This window comes from Ambystoma mexicanum, chromosome 4q (assembly GCF_040938575.1).
Source record: "Ambystoma mexicanum isolate Mex_15411 chromosome 4q, UKY_AmexF1_1, whole genome shotgun sequence".
Classification (NCBI taxonomy): Eukaryota; Metazoa; Chordata; class Amphibia; order Caudata; family Ambystomatidae; genus Ambystoma; species Ambystoma mexicanum.
Genome location: NC_090928.1, coordinates 104,859,142 through 104,880,737, shown reverse-complemented (window position 1 = coordinate 104,880,737; position 21,596 = coordinate 104,859,142). Strand labels below are relative to the sequence as shown.

At 48.9% G+C, this 21,596-nt stretch overlaps 1 protein-coding gene across 1 annotated transcript in view; it reads right to left on the bottom strand.

Annotated features, from left to right (window-relative positions):
- The window catches only part of OVOL2 (ovo like zinc finger 2), a 61,165-nt gene that overhangs the window by 13,788 nt on the left and 25,781 nt on the right, over window positions 1-21,596 (bottom strand). The window contains exon 3 of the mRNA XM_069607542.1: window positions 15,024-15,213. Coding sequence (XP_069463643.1) covers window positions 15,024-15,213 — 190 coding nt within the window. The remainder of the gene's footprint in view (window positions 1-15,023; window positions 15,214-21,596) is intronic.

Sequence of the window (21,596 nt, the reverse complement as noted above, 5' to 3'; positions counted from 1 at the left end):
GAGCAAGAAATGACGAAAGACACAGTTCTCCATGAACCTGTATACTAAAACCGCCACCAAGATGCCCGAAATCGCAAGTGGCGCCAGCGGAATCTATGGACCCTAGCGAACCCACAGAAACAACGCATGATGGCCTGTATGCAGAAGGGGTTTTCTGCTATCAATAATAAGCTGGACGACGTGAATGGCACGACTGGAGAAAGCAGATCTACGGTCACTAAGAAGAATGATGAGTTGGAATCTAGATTGCACCGCAACAATACCTTGATTATTGGAGTTGCCCCTCTCAGCATTACTTGATCATCCTAAACTGTCACCGAAGGTTGCAGTGGAAAGGACCCACAGATCTCTAGCGCCAAAACCCAGGCCTGGTGCACCGCCACATCCAATATTTGCCGGAATATTGAACTACCGGGACAGAGACACAATCCAGCTTGTTGCCCTTGAGCAAGGTGAACTTCATCTGGGCTCCAACAGAATCCATATCTATCTGGACTTCTCTTTGGCTGTGCAGCAGGAGAGGAAAAGATGTCTGGCTGTGAAGAAGAGGCTTCACGAACTGGGCATGAAATATGCAATGTTATACCCGGCCAAATTACGTACTGAATGTGAGGGTAAGACATATTTCCTCACACTCCCGGAGGAGGCAATTAAGTTAAGACGAATGCGCTGCTGGGGCACGACACTTTTCACTCTGTCTTCATCCTGCCTTGGACCCGGTTTGATATTTACTTACAACGCCCCCTGGCGATCAAGATTTGTTCAACTGTAAATACCTTTACAACGTTTTGGACTTCTTGGTGTTTCCAGTGGTGCCGTTATGCCACGATATCTTTACCATTTATCTCAGGAGAGACACTGATGTTAAATACTTCATATTTTAGTGGTCTTACGAAGGGCCCGGGTTGTCATCTTTGCACTAGCCTCCCCATGCAATGTCTTTCCATTTGGTGAGGGGATGATGGTGGTGTATGGCGGGGGGGGGGGGTAAAGTTGGGTTTCAAAAGACACTTGGTCAAGCTATGTCAGCTCTACTGATTTGCAGGCAATAGTTGTCCGATGACTTGGGTTCCACCTTAGGGCAGCTGGAAGGTGGGTGGAGGGACGGATATGTTTTGTGCTGGGAGTGTGGGTGAGCTTACGTGCCTCAGTTGGAACGTTAGAGGCCTTGGGAATCCTGCCAAGAGGCGGATGCTTCTGCTCCATGTTGAGCGCCATAAAACAAAGCTCTTGTTCTTGCAGGATACACACGCTCTAGCAGCTGGATGTGACAAACTGGTGAGGTCTCTTGCAGCGACCCACAATGGTCTTTAACATCTATTTGTCCCCTCCTGTGATGTTAATTGCACCAATGGGCCTGGGGGCCAGTTGTAGAGCACACGCACCATTAACAAGACCCAGGGTCAGTTTGCAAGGATACTATACTGTATTAATACAGTTTAGGCTTATATGTTGGAAAGTTGGCGCAGTTTAATGCAATCAAAACTGTGATTAACCTCTTTGACAAAAAGGAAAATGCTGTCGGTTAACTGATTTTGACCCCCTGCTCCACTCCAAGAGTAGGTAAAAAATATTAGGATATTCTTGTACAGCAACATGTTTATGAGAAGTCAAGTTAATGCTACCATTTTCTCCATCTGACCAAACTTTTAAAAAAAGAATAGTATTGTGAAAAGAGTGGAAAGTGCTTGTTGGCAACCTTGTTAAAGTAGCATGCATCATTTTATTTTTCATACATTTAAGCACTCTTCAATGACACCTTGGACGTCAGCAAAAAACTACATGCAATGTGTGAATTAGCTCAAAAAATGGGGCCTCAAATTTAATCCGGTGGGGAGCTATTTCAGAATCAATATTTGCCACAGCAACAAATGTTACAAATCAACAATAATAGATTGGTGACTGGAAGACTGCTTATTTTGCTGAGAGTAGTGTTTTTCTGACATTGGGTCAGCTCTTCCAATAGTGTCCTGCTGTACTTGTTGGGCCTATCGTTGAAATTGCAGTCCCTGTTTGTTGGGGTTATGGTGGGGCACGGAGATGCACAGAACATGCATGGTGTGACTAAGTGGGTTTCCCTCGAGCTGGCACATGGAAGGGTAATCTCACCTAGTGATGGCACACCATGGTGATATGACCTCGTCCCTCTGCTGATGCATACCACCCTGCCACAGCGCCCTGCAGTATCACCCTTCCATCAGCCAAGTTTAAGGGGAACCTACACGGCCACAACTCGAGGGGATTTGGTCAGATGCTGTATTTCCTCCTCATTTGCAGAACAGCGAGATTGAAGCACGGGGGATATGGACTCGTGCACGCAGGAGGTATTCACGCATACTGCTATGAGAATGTCATTCTATGGCACATCGCATCACTCTCTTGGACGCGCATGAGCATTAGCTTCACACTCTGGTTTGTTTATGAGTTAAACGGTTTCGCTGGGAACTTGTTTTGCTGACAGCAATGGGAAAATATAGAGAGAATGTAAGCATGGTGTGCCTTCTTCTGGCACAAAATCGTCCAGCTCTCCATCCAGGAAGAGATCTGCCAAAAGGAGACACTGATCACTACTCAACAGGTGAAATCTCGAATCAAGGATGCTGTGCAAGGAGCACAGAATAGTCAAGAGCAGAGGCAATCCCATGGGCTGTGGGTCCAGGGGCTCCTCTTCTTCCCAATCTTCCTCCACTTCCTATTCCTCTTCATATTCTTCTGCCCTCGTTCTCTTCTGATGCAGAGAGCTGAGAGGGAAGATATTTAATAATTTGTCAGACCGCATGGAGTGCACTAAGGACATCCCTTGCCCCAATGCCAGATATATGGAGGCAGTTTAAGAATACTGCTGGGAAGTGAATCCCTCTCGTCACATGATCATGAAGGAGTTGGAAGAAGCACAGCGGATTTTGGTTCCCAGGTTTATGAACAAACTCTGCCCACTCAGATAGGAGGCATGATTTATTTCTTCCTCCTTTTCTAAACTTGACTGATCCTCCAATGTCCTTCTAGGAGACACCAGTCTGGGACAAGAAGATTCATGGGGCCCTAATAAAGAACATGTGGTGGCTGAACTGTCTCTTCGGGCATCCACTTTTCCCAATTACATGGATGCAGTTGTTATCGGACAACTTTCGTGAGCTGTACACGAAGGAGGATTGGATTGTTCAAACCACCTGCGTAGCATGCATTGCCAAACTTTCTCTCGGATTTGGCATTTGATGGAGAGTGAACCATGGCACTCACCTAGTGACATCGGCTGTGGACTGTCAACGTCTGCATGTGAGGGACTAGAAGAGTGGCGCTCGCCATCTTACTTTCCTACTGTCCTATGGGCAATGCTGATTTGGGGAGAGCTAGAAGAAAGGGCCCACGCAGGTTACAAGCAGTAGAAGCACTCAGGCATTCTCTGTTGTAATCAGGGCGCCCACTCCTACAAATCCAGACCCACACCAGCTTGCCTGGAGTCCAGGCAGTAGGATCAAAGTATCAGCCACAATTCAAAGGAAAACAAATAGCCTCTTTCCAGAAGACTAGAGCACCTAGTCAAACAAAATCTTCTTTCTCCTGACTGAGACGCAATCCCACCATCTGCTCTGGTGGGAGGAAAGCAACAGCTATTTTATCACAAAATAAGTTCAACAAGGACACCTGTGTCATGAACATCATACAGAGTTTGTGGCATAGAGTTTGACTCTTCCATTCCCAGCACTGGGACGAAATCAACACCCTGGCCAAGAAACCCTGAAGAGAGCCACTCTATAACAGGAAATTCAGACTTTCTTGGAGAAGGATGCTATCTGCCCTGTCCATCCGAATTCCAGAGGGCTGTGTTGCTACTCCAATGTCTTCCTGTTCCCAAGTCATCTGGGGGCTACTGGCTGGTTCAGAGCCTCCAGAGAGTGAATCGCCATGTCTCAGTCATCAAGTTCAAGATGGAGACTGTCCAATGGATCGTTCCCTCATGTCCTCCGAGGACAGGCTTGCTTTGCTGGAACATGTGGATGCTTAGCCTCACATGCTGATCATGTCCACTGACATGTTCTTGAGATTTGAGGGTTTAGGATTTCCAGTTTACTGTTGCCTAACCCACTCTCCCCCGCCCCTGCCTTCAGACTCAAATCTGCCCTAGTGGTTTTTACAAAGGTTCTAGCGCCTTCAGTTGGGAGGATACACAAGTAAGTGGTGATCGTATACTCATACTTGGATAATCTCTTAATACAGGCACCCTCCTCCTGCTCAAACGCTGAGTCTTGTGTACCATGGATCACAGCTCCCTAATAGCTCATGAATTTCTCTTGAACAGCAAGAAATGGCAACCAACCTCAATTCAGGACCTTCAAATCATTGGAGCATGATTGACGACACGCCTAAGGCAAGTTTTCCTACCAGATGGCAGGAGCTGGTGCCTTATCTAGGAAATGTCAAGCATTTGTCACCTGAGAGCTACTATTACAAAGAAATGGTTGACAATTCAGGGATTGGTGGTAGTATTTGTTACCACTGGACTTGTTTCCATCTTTGTTCTCTTTTGGTTCACTTGCACTATTATTGGACCCCGATTTCAGCCAACTTTGATTTGCAAGTCCAAGTCGTGCCATATATCAGGTCCAATTGGCTGTGGTGATTGGATCCATCAAAACTCCTGAAGGGGGGTTTCCTCTCAACTTTCCCATTCCAGCAGTGATCACATTGGATGTGAGTGCCAGGGAGTGGGGGGCATTCTTAGCAAGTACAACTATGCAGGGGCAGTGATCTCCTCAGATCCTGCAGCTGGAGGGGACTGGAAGCAATTGAGCGCTCCCAATGGGACTTCTCTCCCATGATCAGGGGCAGGGTGGTTCATGTCTTGGCCAATAACATCATGGCAGTAGCTTAGATCACCATTAAGGGGTCATGCGGTCTCACCCGCTGGCTCTCATCACCCTTTCTGTGGGGTTTTGGGCAGAGAGGAACTTATTATCTCTGGGAACTCAGCACATCAGGAGAGTGGAGAACACCCTAGCCGACTTCCTCATCAGCGTGAACCGGTCTTTTCAGAACATGACCATCAGCTCGGTAGCTTTCAGGATAGTCACAATTCTCTTTGGCCTCTCTGGGAAGAGCGTGTTTGCCTCTCCTTTCAACACCCCACTCCCCTCATCTGTTGAAGGGGTTCAAGGAAGGAGGATGAGGGACCGACGATCTTTCAAACTCATGGTCGGAAATAAGCCTGAATGTCTTCCCTCCCACCGCTGTCTTCCCCAGGGTTGTGGTGTTCATCGGAGACAGTAGGCCCAGGGTGATATTGTTTACTCTGTACTTGATCAGGAGATCCAATTGACCATAGTGCCTCTTCCCAGGTTTTCACCATCATTCTTGCTCCAGGTGAACTGAGCAGATCAACATCTGGCAATAAGCAGCTTGCACATTGAGAGGCTTAGCCTCCGACGTCATATGTTTTCAGGCCTCCTTTTTCAGATGTTACAAGTTCCAGGTCACTACACTCCACAGCAGTGGTCTTCAAACGTTTTTGACCTGGGCCCCCACTGCGCAAAGTATGGGCAAGCCAGGCCCCCCCTGTGCAAAGTTTGGGCAGGCCGGGCCCCCCTAAAATTGCCAGATGGACAGTATGTAGAAATCGCTATGAACTTTTGCGTGCTGTCACCTCACTCTACTCCCAGTACAGACCATGGGCTCTCCTGACCCTACTCCCAAGACGTTCCCAGTGCTGCCGCCCATCCTGCTCCCACCACAGTCCCATAGCACAAGCATACACACATCCGTACACATTTAAATAAAAAATAAATCGCCATAAACATAGCTTTTGCAGGGGCCTGCACGTGGCTGCTAAAATGCCCCGCTCCAGGTTGCTCTGCCCGTATGTGCGAGGAGGCGCAGGAGCACCCCCTTGCACATACATACATGCAGCGCCCCAGCCAGCATTTCCAATGAGCTATCCAAGGCTGGCGAAGCAAAACACCCCCAGTGTTGCATGGCTCAGTGATCATGTGCGGCTGGGGAAATTAACGGTCAAAGGCAAACAGTGTTTCCCTTTGACAGTTCAGCCAGCCGAGGAGCACTCCCTCAACTGGAAAAAAGCAGCTGAGGGAGTGCTCAGTGTTTCACTGAGCTGGCTCCTCGGCTCCTCCATAATGGGTGAGGTGGCCAGTGGGTGGACGCCCCCTCACCCATTATGGATGAGCCGGCAGGCTTGGACTGGCCTATAGGGCAATAGGGCGATGACCGTAGCAAAAATGCAAAATGCTAGTGTAGGCCAGTTAAAATGGGCCACTTTTTTGGCCAATGTGGGCCAGTTTGAGGAGTTACTTCACTATGCAGCTACTAGTTTTGACCATTGTTGCTGAATATTCTTTAAATATCACAATTTGTTTACATTTTGGGTACTATTCAAACAGTCTGTGACTACAAGGACTGAATATCCATTTTGCAACTGCTGGCCATTTTTTCATTGGTGCCTAAGACCGTTTTATGGTCCAGTCTGACCATGTGAGCTGCCCCCTCCCATTTCCTCCAATCTAAAAATGATGATTTTTTTTTTTTTACATTTCATGCTGGGCTCTGCCCCCCCACCCCCCCTCCCTCGGAGGCTGCCGCGCCCCCCTGGGGGGGAGGAGGCGCGCCCCACAGTTTGAAGACCTCTGCTCTACAGTCATATTCCTGTCCCTGGCAGTCTTTATTTTTCTGGAATGGATAAGCCTACTTCTCCCCAGTGCTGGCTCGCCTGCAAAAGGTCAACTTCTCCAGGAGGATTTTGATCTGGATTTAGGTCATCATCCAGCTGAGGCTACAACTCGTCTGAATTCAAACACGTGCATACCGTGTATCATCACTGTGCTACAGAGCAGACAATATGACTGAAAATGAAGTGTCCACACATCGCCCCAACCCCCTTCCTCTCACACACACAGAAGTGATTTGCCACATCCCTCTTACAGGCATCGGGTCATGTATTGCTTATGGACCACCTTGTTTGTGACCTGCCTATCCCAATTTTAAAACGTACGTGTTGTGTGTCTGTTTTACAGCAGCGAAGCTTAAATTGACTGAGCCAGCCATAAACGCTTCAATAACTTTTGTACACCACCAGGCAGTGGCAGGCTTTATTCTGACGCCATTTATTTTACTTTAGGCAGGCAATATTGACACTAATGGTACCGTCTATGGGTTTTGCCAAAACGTTCATTTTATGAGCTTTGGAATATAAACTCTCATCAAGCAAAAGGGGGGCCCTGGGGAGAACGCGAAGCGTTTCCCCCCGGGGAGGTTTTTGGCACTGCACACGGCCAGCGAGTGGCCGTGGGGGCAGAGCGCCTCACTGGGGTATTTAAGAGGCTGGGAAAGGTTCGGGAGGCAGGTGACGGTTGGACTTGGCGATTGTCAGTCCTGTCGCATACTCCCGAGCCTTCCCTGGTAGCTGTGCTCTCTGTGTGGCGAGTTAGCGTAGGTGAGGTGTTTATAGTTACTGTAGTGGGGGAGGTTAGGCATAGTTAGTTAGCAGCATTTTTTTTTTATTTGTAAAGTGTACTATAGTCGGGGGCACCGTACATAAGGTACCCCCTCTTAACGGATTCTCCTTTCTTTTTGGGCTGCCCGTGGCTGAGGGTGTGGGGGGTTTTCTGCTGTTTTTCACTTAGGTGTGGTGTCCTTATCCATTACATCGGGTTTGGGAAAGCAGATTTTCAGGAGCGGAGCGCGTTAGGTCAGCCAGCGCTCGCTCCTCCTGGTTGCGGGTCCTCTGTGCTTGGGTTGCTCTCCGCTGCTGTGCGGTATATATTTAAAGGGAGAAGGGGCTGGTGGGAAGTAAACAAAGTTCTTATCCCGCCGCGGGTGCCCGTTCCTTTCCGCATCTTCCGGGCGCGCGGTAGCTGTCTCACGACAGAGGGGGCAGTGCGGGTTTCTTAAAGGGCCCGTTTATAGAGACAGCAGTTACAGTGCGGTTCTCCCTATGCGCAGCTAGGGGGCAGTGTCTATGGCGGTTTATTTACCAATTTTGAGCCTGTGAGCACAGTTTTTGGGTTTCTTGTGGGGCGGGGGGCTATTCCTGATTTGGGGTAGCGGCCCAGCAAGGAAAGGGTAATTTTAGGGGGTAAATAATAATATAATATAAAAAAAATAAAATTAAAAAAAAATAAAAAATGTGTCAGGTCAAGATTTGACTATATTTCATCTAGTTAATATAGAGTTTGTTATCTCTTTACTGGGATATTAAATTTTATATCCCCATTTTCTTTCTGGGTTTCTCATTGCTAGGGGTATTTATCCACAGGTAGGTACTGGCTCGGGGGCGTAGTTAGCTAGTGAGCGGCAAAGGGCATATTTTAGTGCGCCATCAGATTAGTGGTGCATGATGGTGGGCCAAGGAGCAAGCAAGAAGGGTCTGGTTGATGCTAGGTCTCTGAGGGAGGCCCTAGAAATCGTCAGCAGGGCATCTAAGGCCCAGCTGGAGGGGGCGGTAGGGGAGGTCACGGGTGAGGGGGAGATAAGTGGGGGTAGGCCGCAGCGTAGAGCTGCGGCTGATGGGGCTCTCGCCGCAGTGGTGGCTTGCACCCCCGCGGCGGGGAGAGGGGAGGTCTGGGAATCCAGGGGCAGGAAGATGAGGAGGGAGATAGACAGGAGGGCGTCCGGGGGAGAAATGATTTTGGGTGGGCAGCCATTGAGGGAGGGAGTGAATGATAGCCCGAGGGAAGCTGGCAGTGCTCAAAAGGAGGTGGCTCAAGGGAACCACAGCGGGGCCAGTGATGGGGCACAGAAGGGGGTGGCAGGGCAGAAGGGAAGAGTGGGTAAATACCTGCAGAAGAGTGCAGGTGGGAGAAGGAGGGAGAGGTCCCCATCAATGGAGGAGGTTAGGGTGGGGCACGGAACACCCCCCCCCTGGTAGGAGGAGTGAGGGCAGAGGGCACTGCGCAGCCCCCGCTGGTCAGGTGGAGGTAGAGGGTTTTAGAACGGCCCCTCCTCGGTCAGCGCATGGAGAGCCTAGAGGGTGCAGCACGGCCCCTAGCAATGAGGACTCCAGGGTGGAGGTCGGAACGCCTCGCCCGAGAGAAGAGGACCAGGCAGGGGTTTCCGCGGCCCCGCCGAGAAGACGTCAAAGGAGTGGCGGGGCGGACGCCCCGGGCTCGCAAGAGGAAGATCAACTCGACTGGGGCGCGAGCTCGCATCCACAATGGTATTTGAGGGGTCATGAAGTTGGTTTGGAGGATTATGTGGGGCAATGGGAGGTGGAAGGTTATAGGGCGGTAGGGGGGAGGGGGTAGGAGAGAAGAAGTTGGTGGTGGGATCTGGAAAGGCAGGTGCAGTGTGGTCAGGGGGCAAGAGGGCGGTGGAACTGTTGGCTGGGTGAGTCTGCTGACATGTTTTGTCCCCGCAGTAGGAGCCCTCTAAGAAAAGAGGAGGAGAGGAGCATCGGTGTGGACGCCAGACCGCAGACGGCAGGCGTGGAAAGAGGTGAGCGGGAAAGGGAATGGTCAGCTGCATGGCAGAGAGGGGTCACAAGAGGGGGGACGGGAAATGAAGGGTCTGGATTGCAAGGGATGAGGAAAGACGCTGGGGTACAGGCCATTGGAGCCTTGGGGGTTGAGAAGGGCATTTGCTCAGTGGAGGTCCAAACGGACAAGGTGGTGGAGCCATTGGTGCTCGAGGGGCAAGCTGGGAAAGAAAAGGAGTTGGAAGTGAAAGGAAAAGAGAAAAAGCTGCCATACATGGGGATAACAAAACCGTTGGGGGCGCACTTGATGGCAGCTTCCAGGGAGAAGATTCAGGCGGGGGAATTTGTAGATGTTTTTAAATTGCTCCATAGGGAAGTGAGAGCTAAGGAGGGGTCGAAAGAAGAAGAGAGGGAACTGGCTTCGCGCCCAAGGGTCCCGGTGACTATTGAGAATTGGACGTCGGCATTTATCATTTATGCCAGTGTTTATTGTGAAAAATTCCCGGAGCGTTGTGTGGCCCTGCTTAAATATATGGACGTAATTAGGAACGCTTTCACGAGTTTTGGGGGCTTTGCCTGGGTAAGGTGAGGAATTCAGAGCGAGAATGGCGGAGGACAGTCAGGCGGTCTGCGGGGAGATAGACATGGATCTTTGGCTGCAATGGGGCCCAACGAGGCCTGCCCCGACATTGCACACAGCAAGTGGACTGCCGGTGCCTTTCCGGCCCTTTCTTGGTTGCCCCGCCCATGAGGGGGAGGTGGGTGGAGGCAGAAGGCAGTCCTCAGCAGCATGTTGGGCGTTTAATAAGGACGGCTGCACAAGGACCCTGTGTAGGTTTAGGTATGAGTGTAGCAAGTGTGGAGGAAAGCACCCTCTTACGCAGTGTTTCCAACAGGGAGACAGGGGGAGGGGGAGAGGTTCAGGTAGAGGGGTTGTGGGGAAAAGCTTCTACGCCAATTCAAGTGGGGGTGCTGCAGAAATGGTTACAATTTTATCCAGACAGGGAAGGGGCGAAGATTTTGAGTGAAGGGTTTAGTCAAGGTTTCAGATTGGGGTACCAGGGCCCAAGGGTGCGCCGGTGGGCTGAAAATCTGAAGTCAGCCAAAGAAAATGTTGAGGTGGTAAGACAAAAATTGAACAAAGAAATTGCGGCGGGAAGGATTGTAGGGCCATTTGATGACCTGCCGGGTGACTTAGTTATATCCCCACTGGGGGTGGTGCCCAAGAAAGCTCCGGGGGAGTTTAGATTAATACACCATTTGTCATGGCCGGAGGGCATGTCAGTCAATGATTTCATTGCCCCGGAAGAATGTGGGGTTGTATATGCAAGTGTTGACCAGGCAGTGGAGCTGCTAAGGAAAGAAGGGCGAGGGGCCTTCATGGCCAAATGTTGCATCAAGGCGGCTTTCAGGTTATTGCTGGTGCACCCAGAGGATTTATGGTTGTTAGGTTTGCAGTTTGAGGACCGCATATACATAGACAAAGCCCTGCCAATGGGGGCGCAATTTCCTGTGCACGGTTTGAACGATTCAGCTCCTTCTTACAGTGGGTTTTTTCGTTTAACTCGGGTTGGGGGAGTGTGCTGCACTATCTGGATGATTTTCTGTTCATTAGCGGGGCGGAAAGAGAAGGGGAGTGCAAGGGAATGCTACAGTTGTTTCAGGAGCTAATGGAGGAGTTGGGTGTGCCATTAGCGGAAGACAAAACAGAAGGGCCTGCAGTGGTGTTGACATTTCTGGAAATTGAACTGGATTCAGTGGCCATGACCTCACGCTTGCTGCACGACAAGGTGAGCAAATTGGTGGTGCTGCTGGAGAGAGCGGTAGGGGCCAAGAAAATGACACTGGTTGACATGCAGAGATTGGTAGGGCATCTGAATTTTGCATGCAAGGTGGTGGCCCCGGAACAGACGTTTTGTAGGAACATGGCAAGGGCTATGGCGGGAGCAAAGTGCCCACATCTTCGGTAAGAGTATCGCGGGCAGTGAGGGAGGACTGCAGAATTTGGCTACGTTTTTTGGAGAATTTTAACGTGGTGTCAATGTGGTTGCAGGGAGACCCGGTGACATGGGAAGTACAGATATTTTCTGACACAGCATGAGCAGGAGGTTTCGGAGTATTTTGGGGGGGGAAATGGTGTGCGGAGAAATGGCCAGATCTGTGGTTTAAGGAGGGAAGGAGTATAGCATTCCTTGAATTTTTCCCATTGCTGGTGGCATTGGAGTTGTGGGGGAAGGATTTGCAGGATAGGAAGGTGAATTTCAATGTTGACAATGAATGCGTGGTCCATGTCGTAAACAGGCAGTCAGCAAGGGATCAGAGGGTGGCAAGACTCATGAGAGAGTTTGTGCTGCGCTGCATGGAATGGAATGTGGTGTTTAAGGCAACACATGTGCCAGGGAAGGATAATGGCATCTCTGATGCATTATCTCGTTTTCAATGGCAGAGATTCCGTGGATGGGCTCCAGATGTGGATCAGGAGGGGCAGCAGATTCCGGAGGAGCTGTGGAAGATAGGAAGATGAGAGCGCTGGCTTTGGTGGAGGGCTCATTGGCCGGGGCGTCGAAGGAGGCATACAGGAGGGCCTGGGAGGATTTTATTGGAGGGGGAGCGTGTAGTTGGAAGGGTAGTTGGGATGCGGAAGAGCGGAGGAGGGATGATGTCATGAACTTCCTCCTGAGGTGCATGGACAGGGGCTGGTCAAGAGCAACTATAGCAGGGAAGTTAGCAGGGATTGCTTTCTACGGGAAATGGTTCTGGGGTTTTCAGCCAAGTGGGGGGGAAATGGCGAGTAGGATGTTGGAAGGTTAGGCAAGGGAGAGTAAGAGGTACAAGGACAAGAGGAGGCCGATATCGGCGGAATTGCTGCAGAGGTTGGTTAAAGCAGTGGGGGGAGATTGCTGGTCGGGATGGGAGGGGGAGCTGTTTGCGACCTGTTTTACGTGGTTATTCTTCGGGGCTTTTCGGGTTTCGGAGTTGGTGGGGGGAAAAAGGGGGGTCTGGGGGATTGCAGTGGGAGGATGTGCAAATTACAGAATTGGGTTTGGACATCAAGATTAATAAGCCTAAAACGGACCAAAAGGGGAAGGGTTCTTGGGTTTTGTTGGGTCAGGGGAGCAAGGACTTATGCCCAGTGCAGGCAGGCATGTTGTGGAAGGAGCGGTGTGGGGGTAAGACAGGCTTGGTGTTTAAGCATGAGGATGGGACGCCGGTTTCAGCAGCACAAGTCTTGGGGGTATTGCGGAAGGCTCTGGTAGTGGTAGGAGAAAAGGGAGAGGATTTACACATTCATTCAGGATGGGCGCAGCATCGGAGGGTAATAGGTTGGGTTTCTCTGAGGATAAGGTGAAAAGTTTGGGGCGTTGGAGGTCTGGGAGATACAAGGGGTATGTCAGGGAGTTTCATAAAGGGGAATTTTGAAGGAAGGTGACAGAAGTTAGTTGACAACAGCGTGTGGGGTGAATGTATTATGGTAGTAATTTTGTAAATTCTTTTTCAGATGCTGTGCGAAAGGAGGGGGAGTTGGCGCAAGTGTGGATTGTCGGCCATTCAATTGTTAAATGGGCTGGGAAAGAAGTGGAGAAAAGGGTTATGGGCAGGCAGCTGGGGTGTAGCTATAAGGATGTGGTGGTAAAATGGCACGGGTTAGGGGGCCTGCACTGGGACCAGTTGCTGCCTATGTTGGCAGGGTTGCGGGAACGCTACGGGGCGCCGGAGGTGTTGATTATTCATGCAGGGGAGAATGACCTGGTAAGGGATACGGGGGTGGCTCTGATAAGGAAAATGAAAAGGGATTTAGTCTGGGTGCGGGAAATGTGGCCTCAAGCAGAGGTGTTGTGGACTAAGTTGTTGCCGCGCAGAGTGTGGAGGGGAGCGAGGAGCGAGGGAGCGATAGAGCGGGCTAGAAAAGGGATCAACAGAGAAATGGTGAAGTTTTGTGCCTCTGTGGCGGTGCAGGTGATGGAACATATGGAAATAGTGTATGAGGGCTTTATGATCTTTAGGGAGGATGGTGTACACTTGTCGATTTATGGGAACAATCATTATCTGGCGGACCTGGGCTCTTGGCTGGGAGATTGGTTAAAGAGTTGGAAGTAAAGTAAAGGGGTGGGGGGGGCAGAAAGAACACCTCGGGGGAGGGTTTTTCTGGTGCCGGGGGCATGGCCCATTTTGATGTGGGGGGAGGGAAGCACAATGGGGGAATGACACGGGAAAGGATGGGGTGGTGCTGTTTGCACAAGCGGGCCACCCCGGGGGAACAGGTATTGAGCCTGGAGGGGCATGGCCCCAGGGAGAAAGCGGACGCCTGGAAAAGGGGTAAGGAGATGGTAGGGTCCAAGGGACAGTTAGGGAGGAAATGGCTTTATTTAAGTATTTAATTATTGGTGGAAAATGAAAAATGTGTAATTAGTTAATTGGTTGTTTAAATATTTTGTTAGTCTGTAAGGCCATGGAGCCAGGTAAGCGTTTAATTGTAAGCTTTGGTCTGTCACATTAAAGCAACCTTTTCCACTTTTAAATGAGTCTGGGTTTTTGTGCAGTAAGCCAAAAGGGGTGCTCCGGGGGGAACGCGAAGCGTTTCCCCCGGGGAGGTTTTTGGCGCTGCACACGGCCAGCGAGTGGCCGTGGGGGCAGAGCGCCTCACCGGGGTATTTAAGGGGCTGGGGAAGGTTCAGGAGGCAGGTGACAGTTGGACTTGGCGATTGTCCCGCCCTCCCACCCCTTCATTTTGGGTTAAGTCTGGGGTCTGGTTTATTAAAAGGGGGGGCATTGTATTTTGGTTATGCAGGGGGGTTTTACGTCCCATGGCAAGTTTTCAGGGGGGTTTTTGGTGTCTGGTAAGGGGCGATTGGCTGGTAGTTTGGTGTGACAGGTCGGGGCATTAGTGAAGTTGTGATGTAAACATTTCTGTTGCTGATGTGGCAGGTCAGACTGGCTGCAGGTCATAGGAAGGGGGAGATTGGTGTAGAGGGGAGTTTGAGGGGTATTGAAGTGGTTCTGGGCTCCTGGGGCATGGCCCCTTTTGTTGTGGGGGGAGGGAAGCACAATAGGGGAATGACACGAGAAAGGATGAGGTGGTGCTGTTTGCACAAGTGGGCCACCCCGGGGGAACAGGTATTGAGCCTGGAGGGGCATGGCCCTAGGGAGAAAGCGGGACGCCTGGAAAAGGGGTAAGTAGACGGTAGGGTCCAAGGGACAGTTAGGGAGGAAATGGCTTTATCTAAGTATTTAATTATTGGGGGAAAATAAAAAATGTGTAATTAGTTAATTGGCTGTTTAAATATTTCGTTAGTCTGTAAGGCCATGGAGCCAGGTAAGCGTTTAATTGTAAGCGACCTTTTCCACTTTTAAATGAGTCTGGGTTTTTGTGTGGTAAGCCAAAATGCCCTTCCAGCATTAGTGTGGTCAAAGTACTGCTCGCTGCATTCAAACATGATTTTGTGAGTGCGACTGACGAACAAGTGGCTGTGTTTACAGAGGAGATTTACAAGCTTCTGTGTGAGGTATTGAATTATGTTTTAACTAACAGTATAGCAGACCCCTTCCCCTGGAAACCACAAGGGAGCGCTCCTTCAGCATCCACAGAAAAGAACCAACCAACCTGTGTGCGTTCTCACGTGTCTCTTCAGATCAAAGGTGTCGTTGAATCCCTTCCCACAGAAAGGGCACATGTGCCGCTTGACCTGGCTGTGGCACTTCAGGTGGCGATTGAGCATGCGCTGCAGCCGGAAGCCCTTGGCACAGATCTCGCAGCTGTACAGCACGTCCTCCTGGCAGTTGCCGGTTGTAAACTGTGTGAGAAGAGACAACAGAGGAGGAATACTGCTTGTTAATGCGCAACAAAAAGATTCATGTAATGAATCACCATCAAACACACATACATAATACGAATATTTTGAATCAGCAATCGGCAGGGAGTTTTGGGACCATCTCTTTGATTATGTGAGACGTTGATTGTGGACGGTAGCCTGACTGTAAAATGTGCACTGAATGTGAGCTGAGAACTGGACCCCAACGCAACGAAACAAGTAATGTCAACAGCTTCGATCATATCCTAAACAAGCATCAAAAGGTGTTCAAGCTCACAGTTGGCACATTAAGAGGACAGCATGGTTTCCAAAAGGCTGGGTGGAAATTGTTCGAGTGTTTGCTAAGGCCATTAAGTCTGTGTCGGTTTTAAGTGGCCCAATGTTAAACTATCCTTGCAAGATCAGGCAGCGCCGGGGAGACATTCCACAACACCCTGGTTATGCACACATTTTGGGTAACTTTATTCATTATTTGTATTTGTATTTATTGTTTTATATATAATAGTGTCCTACTTAAATTAAAAAAAATACATGGTGGCCTGCCCACACTCCAATCGAATACGCAGCCAGTGGCCTGCTCCTAGCATTACCCAATTAAGGGCGTGTCTATATAACATAGCTAGAGGAGTAGGTGTTCATTGTTTGTGTTCGATTGGAGATGGGCATGTACGTTATATTCTTTCCTGCAATACAATATTCGATGCAGTTTCCCTTTTAACATGACAGCCGTGACATCAACTAGATTGCAACAAGGAAGTAACTAACGTGTTACCTTTCAAATAGAGTTTGAACCCACCACTGCATTATATCATGATACTTGGTAAATCTGATAGAAATTGCAAATAACATATAAAATGCAAAAGCTAAATATTTCGTCCATAGCATCAGTGGAGTCTGATAAAGGGGGCTACATTATCGCTGGAAATCTGTCTTCCTTGGTCTGTTATGGATTCAACTTTATACATTTTTAGAAAAATGTAATCAGAACGCAAATGGTTAAATAAAAGTGTTTAACTCATAAAGTTAATTTTGGGGCTCAATACTAGTGTGAAAGTATACAGGCGGATAACCATTTCTGTTACCGACGCTTGATCCGATAGAATTAGTGCCAGATTACAGGTGGCGGTGGTGGAGTAAATCCCATAGATTACATAGCACTCTATGGGGCTTTTTCGGTGGAATTACCGCAACAGAATTTCTGCAGCAGTATTTCTGCTGAAAATTGGCAGAAAGTCGGCAGATTTACCTCGAGCTCATGGCTGGAGGTAAATTGTACGACTTGCCACCAAACTTGTAATTGGACCGTGCTGGAATGCAGCAGTATATGGTAATTTCCCCACTTGTTTCCCACACCGCCCAACTCGTAATGAGGCACACGTCGACCCAAGCACGGAAATCGCAGTCATGAACCACAGGGACAACGTTAGTTTGCACATCCAACAAGGGCGATAGAATACATATGTGTGCTGAGCAAAATGACTTGTGGACGATTATGTAATCACAGGAAAACACCGCTTGCCTGCCCCCTTCTAGCTTTCACAGACTGAGGCAGGGGCACTCTGACCCCTTTCACTGAATCCCTATTATTCTTATGGATCCTTACCTCCTGATTATTCCTATGGTCCTTACCCCTATGCATCACCTCCACTTGCTATGCCCAAAAACCCGTCTGCATCAGCAAGAGCAATCTTTGATAGCCTGATAGTTGTACTGCACCTGACTGCAGTGCTGCGAAAAGTGCACTTTTACCCTTTTAATAACGACACTAAAAACATACCACGATGATGGGACATGGTGTCGGTGCTAATGTCAAGTAATAAGCTGGTCCCTTCAAATGTCCGTCCCCAAAAAACTAAAGGCAATCGCTTTTGAAGCTAGCAAGAAAGCAATGGCACAAAAGTGCCCTCGGTCCCATGAGACCTGGTTTGCAGCTTTCAGAATTACTCAAACGCTCTTAATACCAGTGCATGTTTGTGGGCTGAGAAGGGATCAGTAAAAACGGGCAAGAATCTCACACATATCACTTCCCGGAAGTAGAAAAGGGTCGCATTTATTACACACATAAAATGAAACGTAAAATTGGCACGGTCAAGAGATCAATCAATAAGTAAACATTACAATAATTAAAAACTGCAGCATCAACTCATAACCATCAGTGTCACATTACAGCAGTTTCCTGACAGATGGCCCACTCTACACTGCAGCAGTGCATGGCGTGGAGGCACACCCGTGCTCTCCCCACCATGCCCTTAAGGAGTGATACCAGGAGGTGCAAGACCCTGGACCTACACCGAATGCCTCCTGATCCTGCTACCCAGACCCTTGCGACCCCTACCGACCCGTAGCCCTTTGGCGAGAGGCAGTTCGCCCACCTCACAGACTGACCTGGGGCACGCCCCCCAAAGCGGCAAATCACTGTCCTATCAGACCACCACCACCACCTGTCTGCCAATTGTCCACGAACACACACACACACTCAAAATGTAGGGTAGGTGGGACAAACAAGCGGGAGTGGGCCTGGGAGGCAAGACAAGGTGGCGGAATCACTGAGAAGGCGGTGCTGCCCTCCTTCTTGTTGCCCTTAAATGCTGGCGATTCTGCCCCCAGGCTGTTATCCGCACCAGCCCCAGGGCACACTGGTGCTTGAATGAAGTGCTGCATCAATGATGTGAGCCAGAAGAGCAGTTGCCGGGGACGCGGCCTGCGGAGACTGGGTTACCTGTGCCGACCCTGCCCACCCAACCTGGTCACCCGCTAGTCGCAGGGTTCATGCTGTGCATAGCGTTCACATGCAAAAGCTGGTGTGCTTTGCTTCACGTGCACAATGCGCAGCTCTCCGTGGAACGCCATCTTTTCTATTGTGTATGTGGATATTTCAGGGTGTAACTGGGCTTGTATTGCTGTTTTGCCATGCTTGCTTTTAACAGAGTGACCAGAATTTGCCTCATAGAAGATCCGTTTGTCACCCGAATTCTTCCACCTTCCCGGTGAGCTCGCTCATACATCAGCTTTACTACAAGGGTGGTTTCAGTTTTCTTTTGGGCACAGCCTAGTTAGTTATGGCGTGCAGCGCAGGAAATGAGCCGAACAAGACGGAACAGTGCTCCTGCAAAACTTGTCTTGCCAGATCCCTCAATCGTTTGCAGCAAACCTGACGAACAGCGGCAACAGCCATGAAATTCAACAAGACCATTCTTCTGCTATACGGCGTGTACTGAACCTAATTTAATAAACAAAAAAAAAGATCTACATTACAAAACTTGCCTTGAGAAGAAAACTTAGGGTTCAAAACACGTGTCGGCTGACCACTCTTTAGCCCATGTGTCTACATTACGGATATTAAAGAAACACACCTTGAAACACGGCATCCAGCGTGACAATCTTTATGGTCACAAGATCCAAATACATTTTCTTGCTGCAAGGTAACCAGAACCTCCCACTTGTCTTGCCAGAGCGCTACTCTGTCCCCAGACACAAGAGCTAATGCAGGACACTCACTGATCTGTTCTGAAGCCGAGTTCTCATATGCACAAGAAACCCACGCTTCAATGAGCAGACCACCTCGTTGAAGCACACGTTGCTTGTGCATGCGAGAAATCAGCCTCAGAACAGATCTGTCCCCAGGCCCAGAGGCTAGGACAGGGCATTCCCAGCGAGATCTGTTATTGCTAATATTGCTTGGGTGACCAGATTTTCAAAATAAAAAAACGGAACAGGCAACTGACATGGAACTAGGACTACAGTGGCAGCAGTGATAAACACAAAAGAAGGACTAAAACACAAATAGGACCCTGATTAAACAAGGGTTTTCCAACTCCGGCCACAAGGGCCGGTTCCATGATGGGTTTTCAGGATACCCCTCATTAATATTCATGAGATACATTTGCATACCATGATTCTAAATTAATGCATATTTTCCTAATGACTATTAATGAGGGATGTCCTGAAAACCCATCAGGATTACGGCCCTCAAGGTCCGGAGTTGGACAGCCCTGGATTAAACCATAGTCCTACTTCTATGTCGGTGGGCTGTCTAAGCGCATTTTGGAGGCACAGAACACTGATAGAGGTGAGAGGATCTGGAGGAAGATAGAAGGTATGGTGAGGGGAGTCAAAAGTGAGTGAGGAGAGCAGTACACGCCCCAATCTTGGATATTTCAATTGTGTCTCTAAAAAAAACAGGACAGTCTTCACCCGACCCTCAAATCCCGGGAGAGAGTTTTTAAACTGAAAAAAGCCTTGGGACACTGGGACGGAGGGGCACATTCCCGGGACATCTGTTTGTCCTAGTTATTGCATGCACGAACAACCCACAAGGATTCGGCTTTCGGAAGACTCGTCATGGGACACTGAATACAGAAAATGCCAAAGTCTCACATACTGTGTTGTAATTATCCAAACTGGTACATATGTCCTGCAATACAGACTGTTTTTGGTAGGCTGAGTATTGTGACCAATCAAAACCGCAGAGTCCAACTTTCATAATTCGTTCAAAATATTTTTTTACTGAATCACTAGGACATGTGTCAAATTTAAAATTGTGGGCATTCTTATGTTCCCATAATGCTGTTTGCTTTTATGCAAATCGGCAGGATTGGGTTCTATAGAGAGATACTGTGTTGCATGACTTGGCCTGGGGGCACGCACCTCAGCCCTGCTCTCTCTTCCCCACAACCCTGCTCCTCCAAGGCAGAGAGGGTTCCCCCAGTCAATTTTTTTTCCATTTCCAGCACTGATGACCTGTCTTCGCCGAGGGGTCTACTTTTGTGGTTGGTAAGTAACTTATTGAAAAGAAAATGATTGCCAATTAATGGACACACAAAGTAATCCTTATTACTAGTTTTTTTTTCCTAACCCTTTTGGTTAAAAGCATAATCGTCAATTGATTGCATTTATACTCGATTACGTTTTAATGCTCTACACAAACATTCATACACATCCAACACCCACCACCCCCATCTCAACATACACAACACAAACATTCAAAAACCAACATTCATGCACATCCGACGCCCCCCACCGCCCATCTCAACATGCACAACACAAACACTCAAAAACAAACATTCATACACATCCAACACCCCCCCCCGATCCTCCCATCTCAACATACACAACACAAACATACAGCAGAACAGACCCGACACACAAACACAAACAAACAGACCACTTACCAGACATGCTGGAAGGCAGGTAAGCTGGAACGCTGGCGAGGTGAGTGGTACTACGGCTGGCGTGGCCAGCAAGGCTGAAATGCCTTCCGGCATCAAGCCTTACTGGCCACACCAGCCGTAGTGCTGGCCCTCCATTGGTGCAGCACACACGCACTACGTGGCTCGTAGGAACAACGTGGTGCGTGTGTGCTGAGCCAATGACGGACAGTGTTTTATCCGGCCCGGAAGACAACAAAGACTTTCCTAATGGAGGGCAGCCGATGCTGCTTGCAGGCTGCCCTCTATTAGGAAAGTGTTTGTGCCTCGCGGGCCATGGCGGGCCGCAACTGGCCCGCGGGCCGTATGTTGTGCACCTATGCTCTACATAGTCTATGCACTATGGAGAATCTTGGTGCTTGGGATCATTTTCCTCATGCCATGCGAAAATGTCGACCCTGTAACAATGAAACTGAGACATCACGCCATGTTTTGACTCAATGTGTGAAATTTAGACTGAATTATGTGAAATGATATGCAAAATGTGTACAAAATATTGCAATGGATCAATTTTGGTCTCAAATGTATTCGGAGTCGCCTTTGTGGTGGCTGCAGCTTTTTAGATTTGGAAATTATTTGAAAAATTATGGAATGATCTTAAATATGTCACATGTGGTAGAGTATTGGATGTTTTCGTTGCTGTGTATGTCTTGTTCAATTCTGTTTTAATATTTGTGATGCATGTTTTTTGTATTCATGTGATGTTTTATAAATGTGTGTAAAAGTGCTATTTGTTTAACCACATGCACAGTAATATATATATATACTGTGTTGCATGACCTGACCTGACCAGGGGCTAGCTCCACTCCCTCCTCCCCACAGCCCCTCCCCTCCAGCCCCTGCATGAGTTTGATATGCTGGTGATCTCACAGCGCCTGGGAGCATGGTTTACCGTACATGGAACAACATGTCAACCTTACATTAAAGCCTACACTTAGATTTAGGATTTTATAATACAACAGACATGGTGGTTTTGTACACTTCCGTAGGTAAAAGGGAGACACGAGTTCTAAAAATAAGCAACAATTGACCACAAGGTATTTTCCTTCCGTAATGGGGCAGAAACGAGGGATGAACCGTTGTTAAGAAGGCACGTGTCATGTATCCCCGGGGCAGAGCACGTGCATTCAGTTTAAGTTTTGTCATGTGAATGAATCT